Source organism: Echeneis naucrates, chromosome 12 (genome assembly GCF_900963305.1).
Source record: "Echeneis naucrates chromosome 12, fEcheNa1.1, whole genome shotgun sequence".
Taxonomy (NCBI): Eukaryota; Metazoa; Chordata; class Actinopteri; order Carangiformes; family Echeneidae; genus Echeneis; species Echeneis naucrates.
Window position 1 is genome coordinate 6,543,619 of NC_042522.1, and position 23,711 is coordinate 6,567,329.

Below are 23,711 nucleotides of genomic sequence, written 5' to 3' on the forward strand. Positions count from 1 at the left end.
GCTGAGATTACGTTTGGTCTATTTCACTGGGAATGGGCCTTTAATCCTTAAGTAGGTGTATTCGAGCCATTTGTATTGTGGCTTGATATGACAGCTAAAGAACACTTCTGTAATCATGGTATTGTGCATGTCTTGTTTTAGTCTCATTCATTCTCTCTGGCTTTGAATCTAGATGGTCCAATTCTACCACCAGATGAGATCCAAGTTGTAATTTTTTAAAACAGAGGCAGCGGTGGATTTAAGAAGTGAAGAGGCTAACACTCATATAATGTGTGTGGTACTACTGACGGTCTCTGAAGCAGTGATATAGAGCCCAGAAGTCCAGTTTTGTTTACCAGAAGTAACGATGACCAGTTGACCCAGAAAAATGGCCACAGATGTATGAAGATACGCCTCCAAATTCTAGAAAAACTAAAGATCCTGGTCAGTAACAAAAGCAAAGTCAATAGTTTTTGAAAAATTGTAAATCTAAAGGATGACTTCATCACAGTTTTTTTGTCTATTGGTTACTTACACTACACAGAAATCTGAGCTGTGGCATAGTGGTTAGTGTTTTTGCCCCACAACAAGAAGGTCACAGGTTACTTGAAGTCCTTCCCTTGGGGCAGAGACTCATTCCCCACCCGAAGTCAGCAATCCATTGGTTTCCGACTGAGAACCATGGCCTCAGACTTACAGGTGTTGATCCTCATCACATCTGTTTTACACTCAGCTGCAAACCGTTCCAGTGAACACTGTAAATCTAAGGCCAATGGTGCCAAAAGGACCGCTGTTTGTAATTTTCTTATTTATTTAAAGGTCCAATATTGTATCAAAATGTCAGGCGGCATTTGGCTCCAGTACCTCTCCTCAACTGTGACGAGTAAGTTTTTCCAAAACGAAATGAAATCAGGTGAGAATTTCTAAAAAACTGAGCCCTGAAACAAGCCGTTGGGTCTTCTGTAACTTTTGGATGTCACAACAAAGCAGTTATTGCTCTCAGCAATGCCCTGAGACCTCTGGGATCCACCACTGTTATGAGATTTGGTTTCTCTTTTAGGTTCCTGAAGTCTGCCATATTTGATCATATATATATATATATATATCTCAGAGAAAAGCCACTTTGCCTGATGTTAAATCTCCAGTGGGAGGCTTGGAATGTAAAACGACATACAACAACAGTGTTTTTGATTCTTAAGGACACAAATAAATTGACAAAAAAAAAAAAAAAAAAAAACAACAAAGAACGATTTTGAGTCTTTTTTTTATTATCAATTGGACAATAGTATCTAATAAAATCCTAAAAATCTTGAAGATCTTCTATATTTGATCAGAATCAGTAATCTCTCCTATAAAATTCTCGTGTTTTTGGGAATCTCTATGTGAAGTAACAACACCAGCAAATAACCGACCCCAACAGCGCAGCCGAGCAGACCATCCAACCTGTGAGAAGCTCATACGGAGAGAAAAAAATAAATCAGCGCTGAAAAGACCCCATGCTGCTTTTCTGAGCTTTAAAGAAAGGTTAAAAAAAGAGAGGAGGTGTTGGGGGAAGAGAGGCGGGGGGTCTGTACTGGGAATACGCCCGCTAGACAGGAGACTTGGTTGTAACACAACGTCCCCACACAGAATGAAGTCCGCTCCGCCGGAGCAGAGGACGCGTCTTGGCCCCGCCCCCTCCCGATAAGGCACAGCACCAGTCCGCACGCGCTCACACGCTGCGTGCTCCTCAGCGCTGAGCCCGGCGGACCGATGGAGGAGTAGTACAAGTAGTAGTGGGAGTGCTCACGGCTTCCCGTCCGCCCTTACCTCCTCAGCTCTGCTCTCTTCAATGGACGCGCCGTTCCTCCGGATTACTGTTTCATCCCATCGCTGTAAGTGAGCGCGATCCTTGCAGATTCCGTGAGGCGGTGTTCGTGACGGAGGTAGTGGTGGTGGTGGTGGTGGGGGAGAGACTGAATAAACTGGAGTGTGTAGCTATTGTCTGCTGCCGAAAGCAAGTTCGGCTCTGATATCAAGTCAGACCAGCTGGACTCGGGTTTGATCGGGTTCAGCCAGCCCGAGCGCGCAAAGAGCGGTTTGTGAGCGAGGGGGGGGGGGTTGATGGCGGAATCGGGACCGAATGTGTGGAGAATAGTGTTTCAGTAACTGGATGGGATCGATATCGGTATTTAAACAGACACCTGTCTCCAACGAGCAACAGTGACCGCCCTCCGGCGCTCATTTGCTCTCCCTAGCTAAGGTGGTTTTTATTTATGATACCCGCCACGGTGCAGCGCATCCCTCCCCAAAAATATAAAAAGAAAAGGAAAGTGTCAATGTGTTGCCCCATTTTTTTCCCCGTACAAACGTGTCGTCGGTCAAAAAAAAAAAAAAAAAGTGGCCCGTCTCCCCACCCCCTATGTCCTCGTCACCCAGCCCTCCAGACATGCACCATGCAGTTCATTGTAAAGCTTATTGTGATGCCTTGACGAGCGCCATGGGGTAACCTTGGAATATATTCAGTGCAGCCTGTGCCATCATCCTCCTGTAGTTGCTTCTCCTAACATCATGGGCAGGCAACAGTGCAGCTACATGTGCAACCTTGGCCTTCTAGCTTGAATTATATAGGCATGAAGCTCATCTTCTTGCGTTGCTTCTGAAGGAAGCACAACGGCGAGGGACAGGTTGTGTTTTAGCTCTTTGGGTCTTGTTTAACTTTTACAGGCAGCAGTTTCATGTTAAAATACAGAGGGGGGGTGTTTATATCTTTAGCAATTTAGCTTCAGCTTTCAGGATTGCTCAACAGACCAGCACTTTCTTACCAGTTGGTAAGAAAGTGCTGTTTATGTTTATGAAGTCTCTAAATGAGGAGTATTTCCTGTCTGCTCACTATAGAGGCAAACATTGCGTTTACTTCCATGCTCTCCTAACTGCTTCCATGCATGCTGCCATTTTTATTGAATCCTTTGTGCATCTCTTGGTCGAGCAGTGGAGACCAGATAGCATCACCCACCCAGATCTTTTGATTTCTAACAATCGTGTGTATGTGGAACCTGTTCACTTATGCATTTTGCTGTGTGTGTGTGTTTATAATTGACAGATGTATTTGTGCTAATCCGTGTAGTTTTGCAGGTCAAAGGTATTATTCAGTAGACAGATGGCAGGTGGCGGGGCATCAGGTGAGCCTTTCCTTGGCTGTCAGCAGCAAGACATCTTTTGGCTTACACCCACCATGCTGTTCTACGAATATGCACATGAACAACTTGCACTCAAATGTTGTTGCTCTTGTTATATTTATTTGACTTTCTTTGAACATTGGTGTAACTTTCGGCCAATCATACTAGATGTACTATTCAGATATACTATGCTAACGTTGATCTGTGGCGTCAGCAGCAGTAGCATTAATATGTTGAGTAAGCTTAGTCAGTCTAGGTTAAATATTTACCGTTAGACCTTCTTTTGATACATCTTTCAACTTAATTTTTTGACAGAACAGCCAATTTTGTTTGCATTTTTGGAATTTGATGAGTGTACATTGTAATTCTCTGAAACAGGGAGTAAATTCAGTGGGTACAAACATCAAAATAGTTTGGTTTGAACCAGGTCCATTTATGGTTGGTTTTGTTAGAGATATTGTTTCATTTTTTTCCTGGAAAAGCACGGAATTCTGTACCTTTTCCTTATGTTACACTGAGTATAGAATAAAGTTTCCACAAAACAGATTTCATAGCCAGTGTGCTTGATTTGACATACACAATCTCCATGTGAAGGACTACAAGAGAGCTGCTTCCAAGAGAGTACAGTGTAGCATTAGGGATTTTATAAGATGAAATTTGGTCACACTGAACAATTGCTTCTTCGTGTAGTGAGTGGACACATAAACATTATTTATGACTATTTAGAATAAACTTCTGCCTTTTATAGCCATTGTAAAAAGCTATGAAAGTATTACATAAACACATGGGAAAAACAATAATAGTAGTTGCAAGGTGCCCTTAAATGTGTTACAAATGGCATTAATTGAAAGCCTGTATGTTAGACACTAGCATATATGTTTAAAAAATAATTCAGTCAATACAAAAAAAAAAAAAACACCAGCTGCATAGTCATGAAATTGCAGGAAGTAATGACCCCTGACCTCTTGTTTGATATCTAATGCCTCTCCCACTCCCACACCGGAGACTCTCTATTGATCTCGCACACAAACACACACACATTTTTCACGTCTCGCAAATACATGCACAAACATTTTCCGTGGATTATGGGTAGCAGATATAATTACCTCGAGATGTGGCAGCGGTGTTATTAGTGCAGTGGCGTTGTCCTGATAAGGCATTAGATCTATCACTGTGATGTGTCAGGGGGATGATTGGCCCTAAGGTGCCTCTGCAGATTGAATGGCCCTCCTTTCATGTCAAAGTAGACTGATAGATGCAGGTGATAGGGGCCAGTGTGAATGGTAAAGCTGGCAACACTCCATGAATATGTTGGCTTGGTTTGCCGGAAGTGAGAGAACAGAGTGGCATCTAATGTCTCTAAACATCTAGATTTACAAGGGTGCTTGATTAATTTGAGGCATAAATGGTATTTTGTTGGCTTGGATGGGTGTTTTTATAGCGTGGCAGGATGCAGTGTGAGCTTCTCAGCCCAGACTCATGTATATAATTAGTCAGAATGTGAATGGGCGCTAATGGAGAAATACTTAAAGTTGAAGCCAAATATCCCTTTTGGCTGCCTGCCCCAGCATTGTTTTTTTTGTTTGTTTTTTTTAAATATATATTTTTAAGTGACCATTATATAAGACTGCTGAACTTATTTGGTTGCAGACTGGGCATGCACAAATTGTTTAATTTAAAAATGTCTTCCACCGCACTGATGTACAGAATTGTATAATCTGTTCAACTCCTCATCACAGTGTCACTGATTATGCTGTGTCAAAGTGTTTCCTGTGTTTTTGAGATCTTGGCAAAGGCTGATATTTTTTAAATACACTAACAAGCAGGTTTTTGTGACTTCTGGGTGGCATAAAGTTATATGAGCAGCTGTACCTCTTTGTGTATGTATACATGATAATGAATGACCAGAATTAACTTACAAACAGATTTTACTGCTGCTCTAGCTCTCATAAATCCTTTTGGAATGCAACGAACGGTTGCAAGGACACTGAGGAGCAGCAGTAGTGCGATTTAAGCGATATTGAAAAATGTCATGAGCGATTGAGTTCTTTATCACTGTCTGAGTAAAGAGGATGGTACTGTGATGGTTCTGATAGTTGTTATCTGACTAAAAAATAGCTGAACACTCGGATCAAGAGCATGTTTGATCTAAATATAGATGGAAATGTTACAAAGCAGCATAAGAAAAACCTGCACAGCATAACTCAGCATTCAACACAAACTGACAACACACATGCACACACTCACTCATGCGTACAGAAGCCTTGGAGCACTTGTGCAAATACACTTTCCGAACCAAAAAATTTACATTAATACATATGCAAATACACTTAAAGCATTTTCAGTTGTTTGCTAATGGCTAATGATTAACTGAAATAATAATAGTAATTATTCGTTGGGATGAAATGCAATAGCCCTCATTCCTGTTGGATTAATTCCTTGCATGTATGTACCTAGATGTGGTGATTTAATTTAAAAAAAAAAAAAAAATTGCGTTGATTATTGAGGAAAGTCAACACTAGAAAAATCTAATTGCGTTCTAATCCTCTATGCACAAGAAATGAGACAAGAAAAGCAGATTGTATTTAGAGGGAATTTTAAACCACAAGCAAACAGAGACGCACTGGCCTCGAGAAGTTGTGCCCACACTGTGTTCATCTGCCACTTGCCTATATTCAGTAGGAGAACTTGCAATAGCGACTACACAGCTGATGAGGAAATGTGTTGTTTGAGAAATGGGCATGTAGAGAGAAATGGCATTGAGGAAACAATCTGGGTTTTGCAAATGAGCTAAATTGAGCCTCTGATCCATAACACTTTATCAGAGGAAAAAATACATGAAGGTGAAACTCGGGCCAGCAGCTGAGACAAACCCTTGATATGTGGAAATACAGGAATCTGTTTGAAGACTTTTCAGACTGTATGTGTTGCTGGTTAGCAGTATCTGAAGAAGCAAGCTTAATATTTCTTCAGTTTTATCCTGCTTCTCTCTCATCTCTGGCTTCTCTTTTTCTCATGCTCTTTCTCAGGGGGAATGTTTTTCCTTTTTTTTTTTTTTTTTTAAGAATTTCACATTATTTTCTAAAAGGATATTCCTAATCGTCTTTTACTTTCAACTTTGTTCTATTTTCAGTCTTGACTTAGTCTCTCTGTTTGGCATTCATCTGTCCTTCATTGTATTTCTTTGCCAGGTGTTGTGCAGGTTCTCCAGCTAGGCTGTCTGTCAGACACAGAAACTTGACTCTCTCATAATCATGTCAATGCAAATTCAGAATTTTATTTTTCGAAGCTGATACAGAGATAATATACCATGTCTCATTTAAAAAGATACAGATGTAAGGACTGCATTAAATGATAACTTTTATCACAGTTGGCTTTGTTAACATTGTGATCTGAATCAGTAACCCTTGGCTGACAAGTACTGTCTTACTGTCTGACAGATGGAAAGTCGTCATCAGTGATAATTTAAAAATTCAGCGGATCTACAGAACTTCAGAAGTAGATACGACAGATGAGTGTTCTCCCGAAACACACTCATATTTTTTTAGTTTTTTCCTTGAAGTATCCAAATCAATGCACCCAACCCATAGGTATTGTTTTATTTTATGCTCACTAGGTGCCTGTGCCATCCACAAAGCAATTTCATTGAGCACTATGCTTGGCAAACTCACTTTTTTTTTTTTTTTAAACACACAACCCCCTCAAAGTATTTAGAGCTTCATATTTGTTTTCTGAGCCAGTGGACACTGACTCCATTATTATCATAGTTATCTCCACTCTAGTGGAGCAGCAGAAGGCTTCAATAAGTCTTCCAACCAACCACGACAAACAGCAGGTGTAGTTTGTATTTGCTGTCGTGGCAACAGTAAATAAATTGTAAAGGTATTGGAGTGGCGACAGGTTCTTTGACACTTGTTATTGTGGTAGTGATAATACATATGTCCAGTGTTCATCAAAATCCAAACTCTTCCCATGCATTGTAGGCTTTATCAAGGTTTTATCTAACTGCTTTTACATACCTCTTCTAGATTTGTAAAATTTGTAGAGAAATTCAAAGCTCAGATTTTTGACCTTGGGTAAATGCTAAGCATGTTGCTGTAGAAACTAATTTCACATGAACGGACGGCTGAGTGAGGAAAGTTTCATGTTTACATGACATTATCAGAAATTTGAAAAGCATCAAAATTGCATGTGCACTTTAAATTGATGACATAATTAAAGCGGATTCAACAAATGATATTTGATAGAAGCAACTATCTCGGTCATCGTGTTTTACTCAACACTGGCGTCAAAAGGACTTGAGATAGAATTCAGAACAAGATCAAAGCAAATGCAGATCATCTAAAATCTAGAAATCAGGTTAAATGCAGTCTACATGTCCTTCCCAATGCAAAAAGTAGTTGTTAAAGGACTGATTTGACATGATCTTTGTGGGGTTTTTTTTTTTTTTTTAATACTTTCATCAGATAGAAGAGAATGATCCCTCAGCTGCTTACCATGCTGGAACACAGGTGTTTGTTTGAATGTGTGACTAATCTGAGTGCCTGAACCTGGAGTTGTGTGGTGGTGAATGAAATGTGGTGCTGCGCCACATGTAGATCAATACAGTGAGTTAAAACAATTCAATTAAGTTCAGTATCAGACCTCAGGGGATATGAGTGTTGTGTCTCACTTTTTTAACAATACCCAAGTTATATTTTCTTTGCTCACTGTTTATTCAGTCTATTTAAGGGAAAAGGGGATGTGCATTTGTAATTGTTTCTTGTTTATTTGCATTGTAAGTCTTTGAACATCTTTTAATTTGAAAATAAAGGAATCGCAAAGATTTTTAAAATTCAAACGCTCCATGTCGAACCCTAAATGTAATTAATGTGCCGATAGTGGGTGTGATGTGGGGAGGCATCAAGGACTGTGGCTGCCAGTGAAAGAGAAACCATTTATGAAGACTTTGCTTCTAACTCCTGCTGAAAATGACAAGTGTTGTCTCCCAGAGGAGGTAGCAAAAGTTCTCCTCCTGCAAATGAACCACCTTGTTTTTTAAAAAAAAAAAGCTTTTTCTGCTTCTCATTTTTCCCCAAGTTGTTTCTCTCTTTTTGTTTCTCACGTTCCCTTTACTTTTGCTCTCTCTGCTTTGAGTCCTTGTCTGGTCTGATGTTTAGTTCTGCGGGGAAATAGGAGAGGAAAGACGACAATGTTATTTTATGGTAATACCCAGCAGTATGTATACAATATCAACAATTACTTTGTGAGAAAACCTATTTTCCAGTCAGGAAATTGGATTGATTCCCCAAAAATATTTTTTAACTAAGCCACAAGGGAAGTATGAAAACAGACTATTTATAGCAACAAAGATGCTCTGTTGGCAAGAGGAGAAGCCAAGGGACAGCTCTGTGTCTGTGAAAGTGAGGGTGTGCACTGTTGTGCAGCCAGTAGATGATACAGTCGAAATGAGATTTGTACACTTTGTTGGCCATAAACAGACCGATGACGGTTTTCAGGAGGAAAAAAGTTGAGTTGAATATTAAATGTGAAAATTTTGATGACACTGGGGACATTTTGAGCATCCAAAAATGCAAGTGTAGGTCTGGACATGACATTTCTGAGCTGGCCTTGTGTATTGCTGCATTTAGTGCAATAACAGTGCATTTTGTCTCACAGAAAAACAACAGCAGTTCTACATCTTACATTGTGATTAATATTATTTATTAATTCAGTGAAAGCACTTTTAACGAAGATCCGTTAGGAGTAATGTCACAGGCAAGATGAAACTTTGAGTGTGAGGGTTGAAGGTATCGCCTTTCTCACTTGGAAGCCTTGGCTCTAATCATTATCTAAGTTTTAAGAGTGTATAAAATGATGTATGGAAACTGTGTGACAATCGGATCGCTTGTGGCAATATACTTGGAGAACATCATCGCCCAGAGTTGTAGTTATACTGGTCTTTAACCACCTTATTATTTACTTCTCCTGTCTGCAACTTTAATATTTTGATTCACTCTCATTGCTCTGGCGAAAAACTTTAACAAGCCAACAAGACACTCTATGTGAAACTTCATATGTTGAGTACTTGCATATGTCAGAATTGAGTGACTGACATTCTGCTAACATTCAATTACACAAGGAAGAAGCATGGCTACACCACCAAAATGCTGGCAGCAAAAACAGGGATGTAATATTTCCTTTTTCCGTGTTCAGCTTTTGACTCTTTGAGCTCCATCACCAGCTTTGTCATTGTGACAGCCCGGTTGCATGCAGGCAGTCATCACAGTCAGGCAGAGCAGGTCAGCTGGAGACCAGGACATGGTCAATCAGATGATATTTCAGGGCTCAATATTTCACAGCCAGCTTTCACCACCCCTGAGAGGAGAGCAGTCACGTCTAGACAAAGCCATCACAGCCCGGCTGAGTGGAGAAGCGATCCTGATGAATCCTGACAAGGCCTGTGGGCTGCTCGTTTGATGAACAGGCCGCCGGGAAGACAATCTGATCACCTTTCATCCCATTGTAATTAACTGGCTCCTGGAATTTGCAAAGAAAAATGGTCCACGGTTACGATCTTTGAAACATCCTTTTAATCGGCAGTGTCGCAAGGCTAGAGGAAAAATAAGAGAAATCGTGTTCAGACTTTCTTGTGACTAAATCCAATTGTTCAGCACTGTGATTCTTCAGAGGTGTGAGGCTGTTTTAGTGAAGAATGAAAACAAAATTCTGACTTGAATCATCTGTCACAGTGCACAGAGTCAAATAATCAAGCTTGCAGTCCAATTGTTAAATTGCCAGTTTCTTTTTGTCTATTATTCCTGCATGATTGCCCACAGCATGAGACAAAAATAAAAGCTAGGGCTGTGTGTCAAAAGGTTTGAATTTTGACTCACTTTGAGCTTCACAGAGGCAACACTTGCGGATCGTTTTGGTTGTTGGTTGTGATTGTTGTACACCTTAAATCTGACCTCTCTTTCAGGAGCCTATAGAGAACCAACTGATTATGAGCATTAATTGCCAAGGCTTCAGCTCACATAAGGATAGATAGGTGGAGAAAAGGAGGGAGGGGAGGGCTTTAGAGAACTGCCAACATATGAAACAGCATAGTGCAAAGCACTACTACTAATTCCTCATTGATCAGTAAGTTTCCCTGCCCATGTTACATGTATTCATGTTGTCATGGAGATGAAATGATTTTGTGCATCGTCATACTTTTTTTTTTTTTTTTCTGTGCATCTTACTCTATGGTTTTCAACATAATTGGTTAAAATATAGGGTCCATTGTTGCATGTCACCTGGACTTTTTTTTTTTTTTTTCAGATTTTTTTTTTTTTTTTGAGGGGAGATTGAGAAGTTAACATTTGTTGTGTAAGTGTTCGTAATCTATGATATTTATCTTGCTGAAGATCATGCGTAATAGGCTCACCTTCACAGTCTATATATCATCGTATTATTGTAGAAATGCAGTGCTTGTGCACTGTGACCTTAGGTGAGAACCCTCTTCACTGTAAAGTGCTTCCCTGCTGCTTTTCTTAATTATAGTCCACCAGCAAGGGACCTTGAGATTTCTCAGTTCTCTCGTTAGTTACCTTTTTTATTTGACACCAGGTGTCTCCCTGTCTCCTGATGTTTGTTTGCAGAGCCTTTCACCAGCTGGTATTTGGTTGGCCTCTGTTCCCCAGAGCATTTTAGTTGAAAGCTTATTGGGTGGTGTTTTATTTTTTTTTTTTGTAGTGTCAAATGCCACTCAATAGTGATCCATCTCTATCCTCCTCCTTCCAAATCCACCTGCTGCTAGTGGTGGTTGTGTGTTAGTCCACACATCTTTATCCCTGACTCTGTCTGGCCGCTACAAATGAGAAGCTTTTAAGGTGAAAATTTTGCATTTTATTCATAGTGATTTGGTCATTTTCCATTTTAAACAACAAAATCGAGAACAGATTTTGCATTGGAGAAGGAGATTCTTGTTTTTCTGCTTTGTGGTATAATTGCAAGGTGCCAGATTTTGTTTAGCTATAAAAACACCCTTTTTGTCAGTGATATCACCAAGTTGGTAAAAGACTCTTCTCCAAGGTTGCTGCCTTCAGGTGGGATTTATTCAAAGTGTTGTTGCTCTGTTATACATCTGATGGCAGCTGTGTGACAAAAGTTACATCGCCTCCACTGGATTCTGTATTTTATGTGTTTTTGTTTCGTGTTTTTTTTTTTTTAAACAGTTTTTCTTCAAACCAGCCTGTCAATGGCTAATAGAAACAAGAAGATTTGGGATATTAGACAATCCTGTCTGACCTTGGCCACAATCTTGATGTGATTGGTAACTGGCCCTGCATGCACATAACTTTGCAGGTTATTCCGGCATAGCTAGTCTTCATCAGGTTCACCACCTTACTGGGTGGATAGTGCTTCAGTATGTCTCAACACTTTCTTACATTTTTTTTTTTATTATTTTTGTCTGGATCCAACCTTCAGCCTATCATTTAATTATGCAAAAGATCTAATATTTTTGTTCTCGTAATCTGCTGCTGATGACCACTGTATGACAGTAGCAAAACCATTTTTTTAAAGGTAATTTCCTACAGACAAAAAAAATAAATAAATAAATACTGGCTGTGTGAGCTCTTTCCATTTGACTAACTTGATTAAAATCACGACTCAGTGGAGCAAGCTGTGGAAATTATTAATAATTGATTGCCTGTTGATGACTGTTTAGAAATTAAAAATGCAGCATAATGCAGAATATGGGAGTGTAAATGTGACTGGTATGGTAATTTAATTTTGGGGACTTTTTACCACATTATAGGCATGAAAACATTTTTTGTTGCTGATTCTTTCCCGACTTGCCGTAATCTTTAAAGTCACGGAGTCACTGGAGGCCAGCAACACTCTTAATGTTCACTGTGATGGATAGCAGGTATGTGTAGCTAGTTTTACTGAAAATGATTACATTTACATTGCATGTAGGACTTTTCAGAAATGGGCTTACAGGTTTAGTAGATGGGGAAACCATCGATCAATCTTGCACAACAGCTATCCCTCCTTCTGAAACGTACTCCTTTAGGACAGTGAGCTCTGTGGGTGACACAGAGTTGAAGTTTTCACTGATACTTTTAGGAGAAGAATAATAAACTCCTTCCAGGTAAACACGATGTAGGTATAGATTGCTGGTAAGGTTTTGTCACCTGCAGTCACATATCGCATGAAAGGGTGGCAAATCTCTGTGCTGGTTTTAAACTGACATTGCTTTGTACATAGGCACCAACGTTTGTTTTGCTGAAGCTCACAGTAAGAGACTGTGAGACCGAGACAGACTGTTGCCATCTAATGTCACCTTGATTAGGCTGGATTTAGTGTTAAATGAGATGGGACAGGCACTTGGGGACTGATTAGGCCTGCCAGCCCTCACTGTCTGTCTGTGTGATGACTTGGTGAGATTAAAGTGTTGGCTTTCAAATTGAGATGAATGTTGGGATCAGAGGAGCTTCCTGTAAGGTGTGCAGAAAGAACTTTACAGTCTGTACTTGAATGATACGCCAATGACAAGTAATCATAGTGACCTTGATGCCTGTGCTACTGTCACAAAACACTGTGCCTTCAATAATCAGCAGTGACTAGTCTTTTACACAGAGTTAACTAGAATCGTTCTCAGCAGAGCGGATTCCTCTTCCAGATCCACACAGTCCCACACATTATCAATGCCATACATATGTCAGATTTGTTTTTGCCACAATATATAAATAGTTTATAGAGAAACAGATGTATATTATTGAAAAAAAGTGTCTGTGCCCCATCCTCCCACCAAGTTTGGTGCTGACAATAAGCTTCCTCTTCTCCACTCTCACTACCTTTATTCAGATATGCACAGTGGGAAGAAAAAGAGAGCTAAACAATCTTCCTCTTTAATGGCGAATTAAATCCAGTTATAGCCCCATAACAGATTCATGGACATGAAGTATCAGCAGAGGGTCAAAACTGTCTTATTAATACCAATAAATCAACAATTCAGCTGCAACAGACTTTTCTAGCTGTTCCAGAACAATTTAACATCCACCTACTCAAACTATCACTGCTCTGCAATGAAAAGCAATGTGACAATTTTCTGACAAGCCATTTCAGCCTTAGCTAGAAAAATAAAATGTCTTTTTCCATCATTTGTCTCTTCACCGCAGAAATCTTTGAGTCTCTAGCTAATTAACTTGCTATTTGCCACAAAAAAAAAGCCATGCTATTGTTTGTGACAATTAGAAGCCATTATAATGCACAATGAAACAAGATAACAGCAGGAGAAGGGAAGTGGTGCTAGTTTGAGTGCAGGAGATTGCGTCTAACGGTGAGGCTGTCATCACTGACTTCAACTTAAACATACTACCATATGATGCTATCTCTTGAAAGCAAGTTTAATCTTAGATTCTGTCCCATTAGAAGTTCAACAAAGAACGCTTTAAGTGACACAGAGGAAAGTGTTGGAATACAAACACAATAAAGCAAACAGTATGCTGCTTATCTAGAAATTTAAGACAGGTTTGCTCATGGGTTTTATAAAGATTTAACAGAAACCACAGATAAAGGGCTTCAGTCTGTCCTGACCCTGCTTGTTCCCCACTCAGTCCCTGCTCCTTGCCTTGCAGGCGGTTGAGCCACAAGACTGTTGGTTTTATCATGAGTTTACTTTGTGATTTACGTAATTTAAGAAATGGTAAATATGAGGCAAATGTGACAAATTGTAGACTAAACAATTAATATTAATATTTAATGTTAAAAGATTTATTAATACATTAATTTAGGAAAACCATTACCAAACAATTATTTATGATGACAGTGATGGTTAGTCGAAACCCAAATGGAAGCAATTGTGGGTGCCATCACTATACATAGTGGCAGCTATTCGGGAATCCTCCAATTCACCTCCCCTTGGAATCTTTAAGATCAGTGGGAGGAGATCTAAGGGTTGGATGAGGACATGCCCGAGGGCTTGAATCTTATCAGTGCTCTGGGTGTTCTCAGCAGCCACCAGAATGAATATCCAAAGGAAGAAAAGGTCATTTTGGCTGTTATTTTTCTCCACTGGGACCCAGAATAATAAGCTCAGTTAAAACGATTGAGGAGAGGTTAAAGTTGACTTAGTTGACAATAGCAGTTTTGAAATTAACAGTTTTACAGTATTCTTTCAGTTTTTCAGTATTACCTAATGAGTGACACTTGATGTCCCCGTCAATGCAGAGTGCGCTGCCCTGAATCCTGAGAGGAGACGTTTCCCGACAGGAGACAAGATGGCGTCCAACAACACCCTGCGCAGCTATTCCATCATCCCATGTTTCATCTTTGTAGAGGTGAGAAACCTTGTGTGTGTGCGTGTATGTCTGTGTGTGTGCGTGTGTGTGTGTGTGTGTGTGTGTGTGTGTGTGTGTGTGTGTGTGTGTGTCTATAATCTGCCTTCCTCTGTATAGTATAAAAGTATAAAATCCATATTTATGTGCATATTAATCACAGTTTGGGGATTGTCCAATGCATGTTTGTGTGAGTAACAATTTAACCATTAGCAAATGGCCCCTTGTGCTGGTAAATTATACGTGGCTAAACAGAGCATAAAGTGTTAGAATATGTAGAAAGCCGAGTGTGTGTCTATGAGTTGTACTGCTCCTCCATATTTAATCACCATGTGATCTGAAAGTCCTTAATGAGAGAGGTTTCTCAGGATTCCTTGTGTTACTCTCCTCTGTCACTTGCTTTCCTCTGCACGTGCTCGCTCTCTCTCTCTCTCTCTCTCTCTCTCTCTCTCTCTCTCTCTCTCTCTCTCTCTCTCTCTCTCTCTCTCTCTCTCTCTCTCTCTCTCTATCATACACACATGCACACTCCAAGGAAACATTCTGCATAACAATCTCAGATGTGTTGACTGACACTCTAGTCTTTCATTTATATGTCCCTTTTTCCTCCAAGATTACCGAAATGTGACTTGTATATGTTGTGATGTTCCCTCTTATTCATGATGGTTTACCTTTCTGCTTTTCGAGCAGACCCGTGGGAAAATGTCTTACTTGAATCTGTCCCCGGTGCTTATTTCTGTTTGAGTGTTCCTGAAATGATGGGCTCCTGGGCTTTTCAACAGCTCATTGCATAATTCATGAAAATCATCATTTTGAAAGATTGCAATTTTAATATTAGACTAGCATTTCCTGTGACTGCCAAAGCTTGGCTCCATACAGCCGTGAGGAGGAGGGAGGCATTTTAAAATTCACCACAACGTACAACAATTAAATGTATTATTTAACAAAGAAGTCAGTGTGTATGTGAGAGAGAGAGAGAGAGAGAAAGAGAGAAAATTAAGAAGAAGGCCCACGTGCCTGTGAAATGCATTAGTGACCATGCTGCAACAAGCCGCAATGGCACTACACAATCAACAGCAGGGGTCAACACACTGACTTAAAGCTATTAACTGTTTACCTTGACCCAATTCAGTAATGCAAATTGAATGGAGTTATGTAATTTATAAGACTGCTCTGTCAACACAGTCAGTCAAGACACTACCTTCACTCCCACACAACCCGACTTTCAGTTGGGCAGTTACTACCATAAAAGTGACTCTGGATACACACACACACACACACACACACACTTAAAGCACTGTCCACTCTCTGTAATGCTATTCTGAAAATAACATATAATTAATCATGCTAAGTAGTCACTCTGTTAGTCAGCCTGTCAGTGTACAGCGATTTGCTCACTTAGAGCTGTCACGTCTCTTGGCACGAACTCGGCGCGGAAGGCTCAGTTGAACATTGCTGGTCATCAGCTAGATTTTTAGATTTGTTTGTATGTGACCCTGGACCTGAAACTTTTGCCTTACTTATCCCTCTCCTCATTCAGGATTTGTGCACTTGTGCCATAATGAATTATGACCAGTGGGACTTGGACTGAGAAATCAGAAAACTCCGCTGCATTATCTGTCTTTTTTAGTGATCATGAAAACAGTTTTACTCTAGAGATCCTGTTAGATGCGGAATCATGTACTTTAGTTTATTCCCATCAGTTGGGGATGTCACTGTTACCATAGTAACGTCAACCTCTTCATAGTTTCTCAGTGGTGGTACTCAAACCGGAATTAAGCAGATATGCAAGCAACTGTTATTGATGAAGCGCCACCAGGAATCGTCTGTGTGTTGTTTTGGAGATGAGGAAATTAAAACGATTAGAGCTCCCAGTAATGGCTGTTATATTGCTATATTACATCACTTAGTATCACTGTGCAGTGTCTTTTCACAATTCTCTATTAGATATAAAGATGGTTCCCCTTCACAAGCATTTTAAGACCTTTGAAGTCAGTCTCTCACAACTCCAAAAACTCTGTGGAAGAAAAAAGCTAAATTGGGACCCTTATATGGTTAAAATTAAGGCTTTCATGTCAATAGTATTTGATATATTATGATATCACACTGTAAATCCCAATGTGAAGACATTCAATTATTCTGTCAGTCACATTTAGGTTGAGATCATTCAGCCTTGTCAAATGATAAGACATGATGATATCACACTGTGATTCTAATGCTGAGTGGCATTCTCACTGATCATCACATGTATTGTATGGTTGCTTCTTTTTGGATTTTATGCCTTGATTTTGATATCCAAAAAAAGGTGTCAAATCATGCAAAATTTCTTTCATTACTCTTTTCAAGCACTCCACTTCCTCTTGGCTCAGTTCTCTAAAGGATCTTATCCATCTTCCTGCCTCATGCTGCCCGTCCCTGTTTTCTTCTTCTTCTCCCTCTTTGATGTCTCTGTCACATCCTCACAGCCTCCTCCTGTCTCTCCACTCATCTCTTCCTATGCCTCCCCTCGCACCTACTTCATCCTCCTCCTGTATCGCTCCATCTCAGTGGCCCTCTTTCTCTTCCTTCTCATGTGTTTCTTCCTCTCTCCTCACCCCCCCTTACTCACCCAGCCTGCCACGAACAGAACAAGGCAAGGGAACAGTGGCGTCACGTGACTGAAAGAGAGTGTCCTGATTGGAACGGCTCAGCTCTATAGTTCAGCGCCTGAGGCATTGTGACAGGGAGGATGTTTATTTATGGTGATTTGTTTATTTAGGCATGTAACTTGTTGCGTTTCTTTCATCCGTTACTTAACCTCAAGAGCATCATTTGTTGTGGCTGTTTGCCATTACTGGGGCAGTAACTGAGAGACGGAAAACAGGACTGTGAGATGAACGGGGATAAAAATAAGAATAGGATGAGATGACCGCTGATAGGGCACAACAAGAAGATGGGGATACATGTGCGGAGAGAAGAAGGATGATGATGGAGGTTGTGAAAGGGTGCAAAAATGGAGAGAGATTAATTAACAGCAGAGCTGTAAAGGTGAGTAGAGAAGAATGAGTTTGTGTGCATAGCCCCCATCCCCCAGATGAGATTATATAACACACAGAACACCAGTCTTTTATTAATCCAACTTGGATCAGTTCGACTTTTAGGTGCTGTGTTCAGTGAAAATGAAAACTTCCCTGTGTTCACTTTCACCAGGCTGTAAGGAAAAGAACCAATCTCTTGAATAACCTCTGTCAGAGATACTTTCTTTCATCTCGCTCAATCTCCTCCACCAGCATGGTGTAATAACGCTGGAGGCTGTCATTACTGCCCCTCAGGGAGTGTTTGGTTTTTTTTTTTTTCTGTCTCTCTCATGGGTGCTGTGACGCAATACGATTTTTACATTGGAGCTTCTAAAAAGGGCCTTTTATCAAGGGAATCGCATGTTAAATTTAACTTTCAAAGTGCACACCAGCTAATTAAATCTGCTAGTTTAGTTTATAGCGATCCACCAGGAAATATGTCATATATATCAGACTTAAAACCACTTGTGGTATGAATCACTTAATTGTCAGTTTTTCATCGTCACACCTTACAGTGGAAAGAATCTCCGCCTGGTATAAAGCTGCGTGGTACTAGGTACCGAGGGATGAAGATTATTAGCTATCTCATAAAAAGATGTGTGGGTGAAAACACCACCAGACCCATCCATCCGATATCAGGGAGGCTGGGGCCAATCCCAGCTGACGCATATAGACATTCACACTCACGCCTATGGGCAACTTAGCCAGTTCACCTAAACGTGTGTGTTCTTAGAGTGAGTGATCCCACATAGGCATGGGGAGAATATGCAAACTTCACTTAAAAAAAAAAAAAGTCCCAGGGTTCGAACCTTGAACCACTGCACCCACTAAAACAAAAGCATATTACGGTTGCGTTTTCCTCTAAGATGCTGATTTAAAACTACATGTGAACAAAAGAATCATCTACATAACATGCACTGGGCAGTGGGAACTGCAGAGTCTGTGGCTAATGGTGGTGATTAAAGGATGTGGCCATATTAAACTCTACTGTTCTTCGAGCTGAGACAAGAAAGGAAATGTCTGTCTGTAACTAAGCTACAAAGCTGCCACCAGACTGTAACTGTAATTTATGGATACACTCAGATGGTTGTAGTCCATAACTTAAATCTGTTGATTACAAACCAGTGTCCTTGTAAGTGATTAAATAAAGAGCAACTTTTCCAATTAGTTAGTAATTCATCAAAGGGGCTGAAAAAAGAGTTCCAAGGATACATTGTTGATGCAGTAACTATTAATGGGGAGATTATGACAAAACCGTCCTACCAACCAGACGCCTTGGATAAACAGTCAGGTATGTCACATGCTGCGTGCTCGGTCTCTTCCATTCAGATCAGGCAATGAGACTGAGTACAAAGCTGTGAAGTACAGATTGAGGAAAGCCATCACAGCGGCCAAGTGGCAGTACAGAGAGAAGCTGGACTGCTGCCCCCGGGCAGATGTGGCAAGGCGTCCAGCGCATCACAAACTGCAGGACCACCGGCAGCGCCTGGGCGGCCCCTCAGAGCATGTGCCAAGGAGCTGGCTGACGTTCTCACCTCCATCTTCAACCTGCCCGTCCCCCGACCACAGCCTTGAGAGCGGCATATCGGACACCCTTGACCCCCTGTAGTACACCTATCGGACTACAGGAGGGAGGTGGCCAGTCTGGTGACATGGTGTAGGGACAACAACCTCATCCTCAACACGGACAAGACAAAGGCGATGATAGTGGGCATCTGGGAGCCCGAAGCGGAGAGGGTGAGCTGAGAGTAGTGAGGACTGCAGAGTCCATCCTCAAGACCCCACCCAGCCCCAGCATGCACTGTTCGCACTTCTGCCCTCAGGCCAGAGGTACAGAAGTGTGAAAGGTAGCGCTACAAGACTAAAGAACTCCTTCTTTCCCACTGCCATCAGACTCCTAAACAAGAGTTGATGCATCAACTACAACAGTTTACACGACATTTCGCACGCTTCATTTGCACATGCCATAATCTTCGATGTTTCATTTTGCACACTGGCTGTTGCACATGGAGCTTATATGTCAGCTCATTCTGTCCATTTATTCATTTCTATTACTGTTTTACGGTTGTCCTGTTTTTATTGTATTTTCTGTTTTATCTTTTTAAATACATTTTTATTCTGTTTATCTATATTCTATGTATGTGCGCATTCATTGTGGAGAATAAAAAAGAATTTAATAGTACAGGGAAACATATTTCTTTACTGTACAATAGCAAACACTCTGAATCTTGAATTGAATCTACTTGTGGAAGCTTACATGGTAGTGTGTGTTAAGTAAACATTGGCTGAATAAAACTCATTTTAATGAACTTTGTATTGCTTAATCTCCCTAACCTTAGGATTTGGAATCATGGCCGGTGACAGGAAAAAAAAAAAAAGTAATTTCCCCACATCTAACTGCCATTTCAGCATAGCCCGCAGTGCAGAGTAGGGAGCCAGTGTTAGAAGCTATTGTTCCCATTAAGACTGAGGGCCACAAATACTTCATTTTCGAATGTGCATTGTTTTTGTCCCACAACCTGGGTTATTTGCTTCCTGATTCACTGAGGCAGCAGGAGGAGCTGATTCTGTAAGCACAGCTGTTCAGCAGTGGGATTTCTGTGAGTTTGCCAGCTTTAGAAAACAGATAGCATGATGATTTTGACTCCACAGATTCAGCTACCATCACAGCTGAATTGAAGAGATAGGTTATTACTCATGAAGGTAACGTTATTGCTGGGATGAAGTGTATTATTAATCAAATAGGAGCTTTATGAGGAGTGGGGAAAAAAAAGTAAATGAAAGAAGACATGGCGTCAACAAAAGGAGTGCTGGCTGAGCAGCACCACCAATACTGAAGCAAATGTAGTCAAAGCCTAAGAAAACAGATACACCTGGCTCTAACTGCAGCCTGGTTTGTCTGTGTGATTAATATACCACATGTATTTGGGGCAGAGATTGTCACAACAGGCAACAAAGCTCAAGAATATTTGAGGCTAAATTCTTAGAAAGACCCCACAGAAATTGAATGACCCTCCAGGAAACTCTGAATGGCACAAGATGCTGTACTTAACATAATAATGAGCTGGGGAAAAAAAGGAGCCATCCTTGCAGTGTTTGGTAATTTCTTCTTGGTAAAAACTGTGGAAGACAAATTCTGCATCTTGGTTTGGAGTTCACACTCACGTTTAACAGCTGATCATTCATCTTTATCTCATCTTTTATTTAGGCTTTTTAAGGAAACAGAAGTGAGCTGTGTCTCACGTCACTTCAAGTTTGATGGTGTAATATCATGGCGTAAGAGGCAAGTCAGGCTGACAAGCCCATTTCTGTCAGTTGATTTATTTATTTATTTTTTTTTTTCAATCTACTAACACAACATGACAGCATGGCTTAAATCTATGACTTGGTATTTCATTTTTATGGCAAGAAAAGGAAGATGTGTGGTGAGGGTGACAATAAAACGATTTAGGAGTAAAGGAGCTAAAGAAGAGACAAGGTTGGAGAAAAGGGAGTTGTTTGTAAAGACCTAATTAGGTTTGGATATTCATTCAGATTTGCCGTGTTGTAGGTCATCACAAATGCATACAATAGTAAAGTCAGACTTCACCACAACCAGAGGAGCACTTTATTTAACAGCACTTTCACTGTTCCGACCTGTACTTTAAAATGGGACATACTCTACAGTGTGATTTGCCATGCAATGCGATTCAGTGTAATCGATAATATCGATTGGAAGAGTTTTGAGGCTGAGAAATCATGAGAATCCTTAGCCTACCAATCATTATGTTGTAAATGGCATCAGTAAGAAATTCTCATCGTCCCAGTCTCCAGAGAAATGTAGGCTGCTAAAATCTAATAGCGTCAGATTTGCCCTGCGATGCTGTTGAGTAAAAGAGGTGAATTGTACCCACCAAGGGAGAAGGATAATGCAATGCTGCAGTAACTTTGAAAAGAGTTGGCTGTCGTAAAATGGCTATACAGTCTGCCCTTCACAGAGCTAATGCAGCATGACGCTGACTGGGGAGTGAATATAATGGAGCCACAAGTTATGCCACACAGAGAAAAAGGGACACTTGTCCAGGTGTGGAGCTGTCACAGAAAAAAACGGCTCCCGAAGAATTTACGGAAATGGTGAGTGGCCTCCATGGATCTGCCTGCACCGCTACATGCTGTTCTGCAGAGTTGGTACACTTCAATGAATTACAATTACAGGGCTGGCTCACAAGCAAAGCTGGTTTGCAACAAAGTACAGAACAGAGCGGAGCCAAGCGTCAGATCAGGCTGGACACGCTGAAGTTGTCTTTTGTGGCCTGTTTTAGTCACTTTGCCGCAGCCTGATGATTTTGGTGATTTCTAACGGCTCACTGGATGTTCATGGCTCTCTGTGATTTACAGTGTGAAGAAGTAGGAGGGGCTGGGTTGAGTGATAGAGGAAATGTTTGAGCTTTATAGATCTCTATTAGAGAGAGGGAGTGATTTTTAGGAATTAAGAAGAGAAGAAATGGTCCAGAACTTACTCAAGGACATCTTGATCTTGCTCATCTTGAGCTAAATGCTTTTACTTTTTTGTCCTGAACCCAACCTGGTGATATACCAGAAACTGATATGAGCTTGAGGCAAGCTTTAGCCTTTTTTTTTTTTTTTTTTTTTTAAATTCAAATGCAAATAAGGTGCAGGTCAAAGAAAATGAAATCGCAACTATAAAGTTCAACCTTTTTTTTTTTTTTTTTTTTTTTCCCCCCCTCTAGATAATATGTCCAATCCCATTCCTGTTTCCCTTTTATAAGCCTGACGTCCTCAGGTATGCGCTCACACTAGGTATTACATGGCATTTCTGCAAGTGATGGAATTTACATATTTTCAAAGGAGACCTGAATAATTTTGTAGCCGATTACCCTGCTGGAACTTGTCTGGGGAACAACATGAAAACATGAAATTAGCCCATCTCTCTTTGTCAGTCATTTGGAGGCTGTGTGTGGACAAGCTGCTTAAAGATAGGGGAGCAGCGGGATTTCTGTTTACTTCTGTGGATTTACTTTACTCTTTCCCCTCAGTTATAGCAGTGATTTGACCAGATATGTCTTCTAGACATGTTTTATGGTGCCTTATAGTAGTAGATGTTAATGCATGGGAAATGCAGAAAAAAATTTGTAATAATTGTAAAAGAGCAGAACACATTTTTAACTTGCTTAGCACTATTCAGAGAGATAGCGTAGACACAAATAAATTGCATAGACAGACACACAGACGTAGACACCTGGACATCTTGGTGCGGCCATCTGTCACACGACTAGATTCTGCCAAAATTTCTCCCCTGTTCTCAGCTGTTTTCGTGCCATCGCTGTCTGAATCCCACTGGCCATATTGTCCAGTCTCTTTCTCTTTCTCTCTCTCACACACACACCCTTCATATTTTTTTCTTGTTTTTCCTCTGTTGTTGTGTTTTTGTTTTTTGTTTTTTTTTTTGTCTTGTGTTGCACTTGACAACAATTATTTTGTGATATGACTGGACAGTAAAATAGCACTGGTGTGTTTTATTTATATAGTAGTGACTATTTCAGAAATAACAGCAACACCACAGAAAGTGCAAGGCTGGCCTTTTACCACAGGCGGGGGCAGAGAGAACGAGGCCAATCCACTGCTCTGAAAAGTGTGTCTTTTCTGACTGACAGCGGACACAGTTGTTGACACTTACGGGTGGACTCCTAGACAATGACATCAGCTAGCTGAGCCCAAAAATATTCACCGCATGGACACAGGGCATGTGCTTTTCTACACCTGCATCCCTATCTATTATATTATATTATTACATAATGGATATGGATTTTAAAAAGGTTATTTTCATGTGACGTGAATAAAGCTTCCCCAAAAATAAGTTTCATTTACCTGTTAAAAAGCCAGCCTAATAATGCCTGAGATGAGCAACAAAAAGTTAAGTCTGATGAAGAGGATATCTTTCAAATGTTGGTGAGTGTAACGGCACACTGTAGAAAGAAATGATGCTGTATTGTTTTAATTTGAAGGGGTTCTTACTTTATTTGTGCCTAATTTGTGGTCAGACATGCAGGCTGGAGATGTGGGTGTAACCATTGCTGGGGTTGATGGTAGCCGTCTACCCTAACTCTCTATTCTGTTGTTGTGTTAAGCTTGAAGTTTTTATACACCATCTTAGTTCATACACTGCCCATAGAACCTTTTTATAGACTTTTTGTGTTCTTTCTCATCGATTTTTT

At 40.5% G+C, this 23,711-nt stretch overlaps 1 protein-coding gene across 1 annotated transcript in view; it reads left to right on the forward strand.

Annotated features, from left to right (window-relative positions):
* The first annotated feature begins 1,754 nt into the window (after positions 1–1,754).
* Positions 1,755–23,711, forward strand: part of plppr1 (phospholipid phosphatase related 1) — a 47,008-nt gene continuing 25,051 nt past the window's right edge. The window contains exons 1-2 of the mRNA XM_029516206.1: positions 1,755–1,853; positions 14,337–14,446. Of these exons, the coding sequence (XP_029372066.1) occupies positions 14,387–14,446 (60 nt within the window). The 5' untranslated portion in view covers positions 1,755–1,853; positions 14,337–14,386. The remainder of the gene's footprint in view (positions 1,854–14,336; positions 14,447–23,711) is intronic.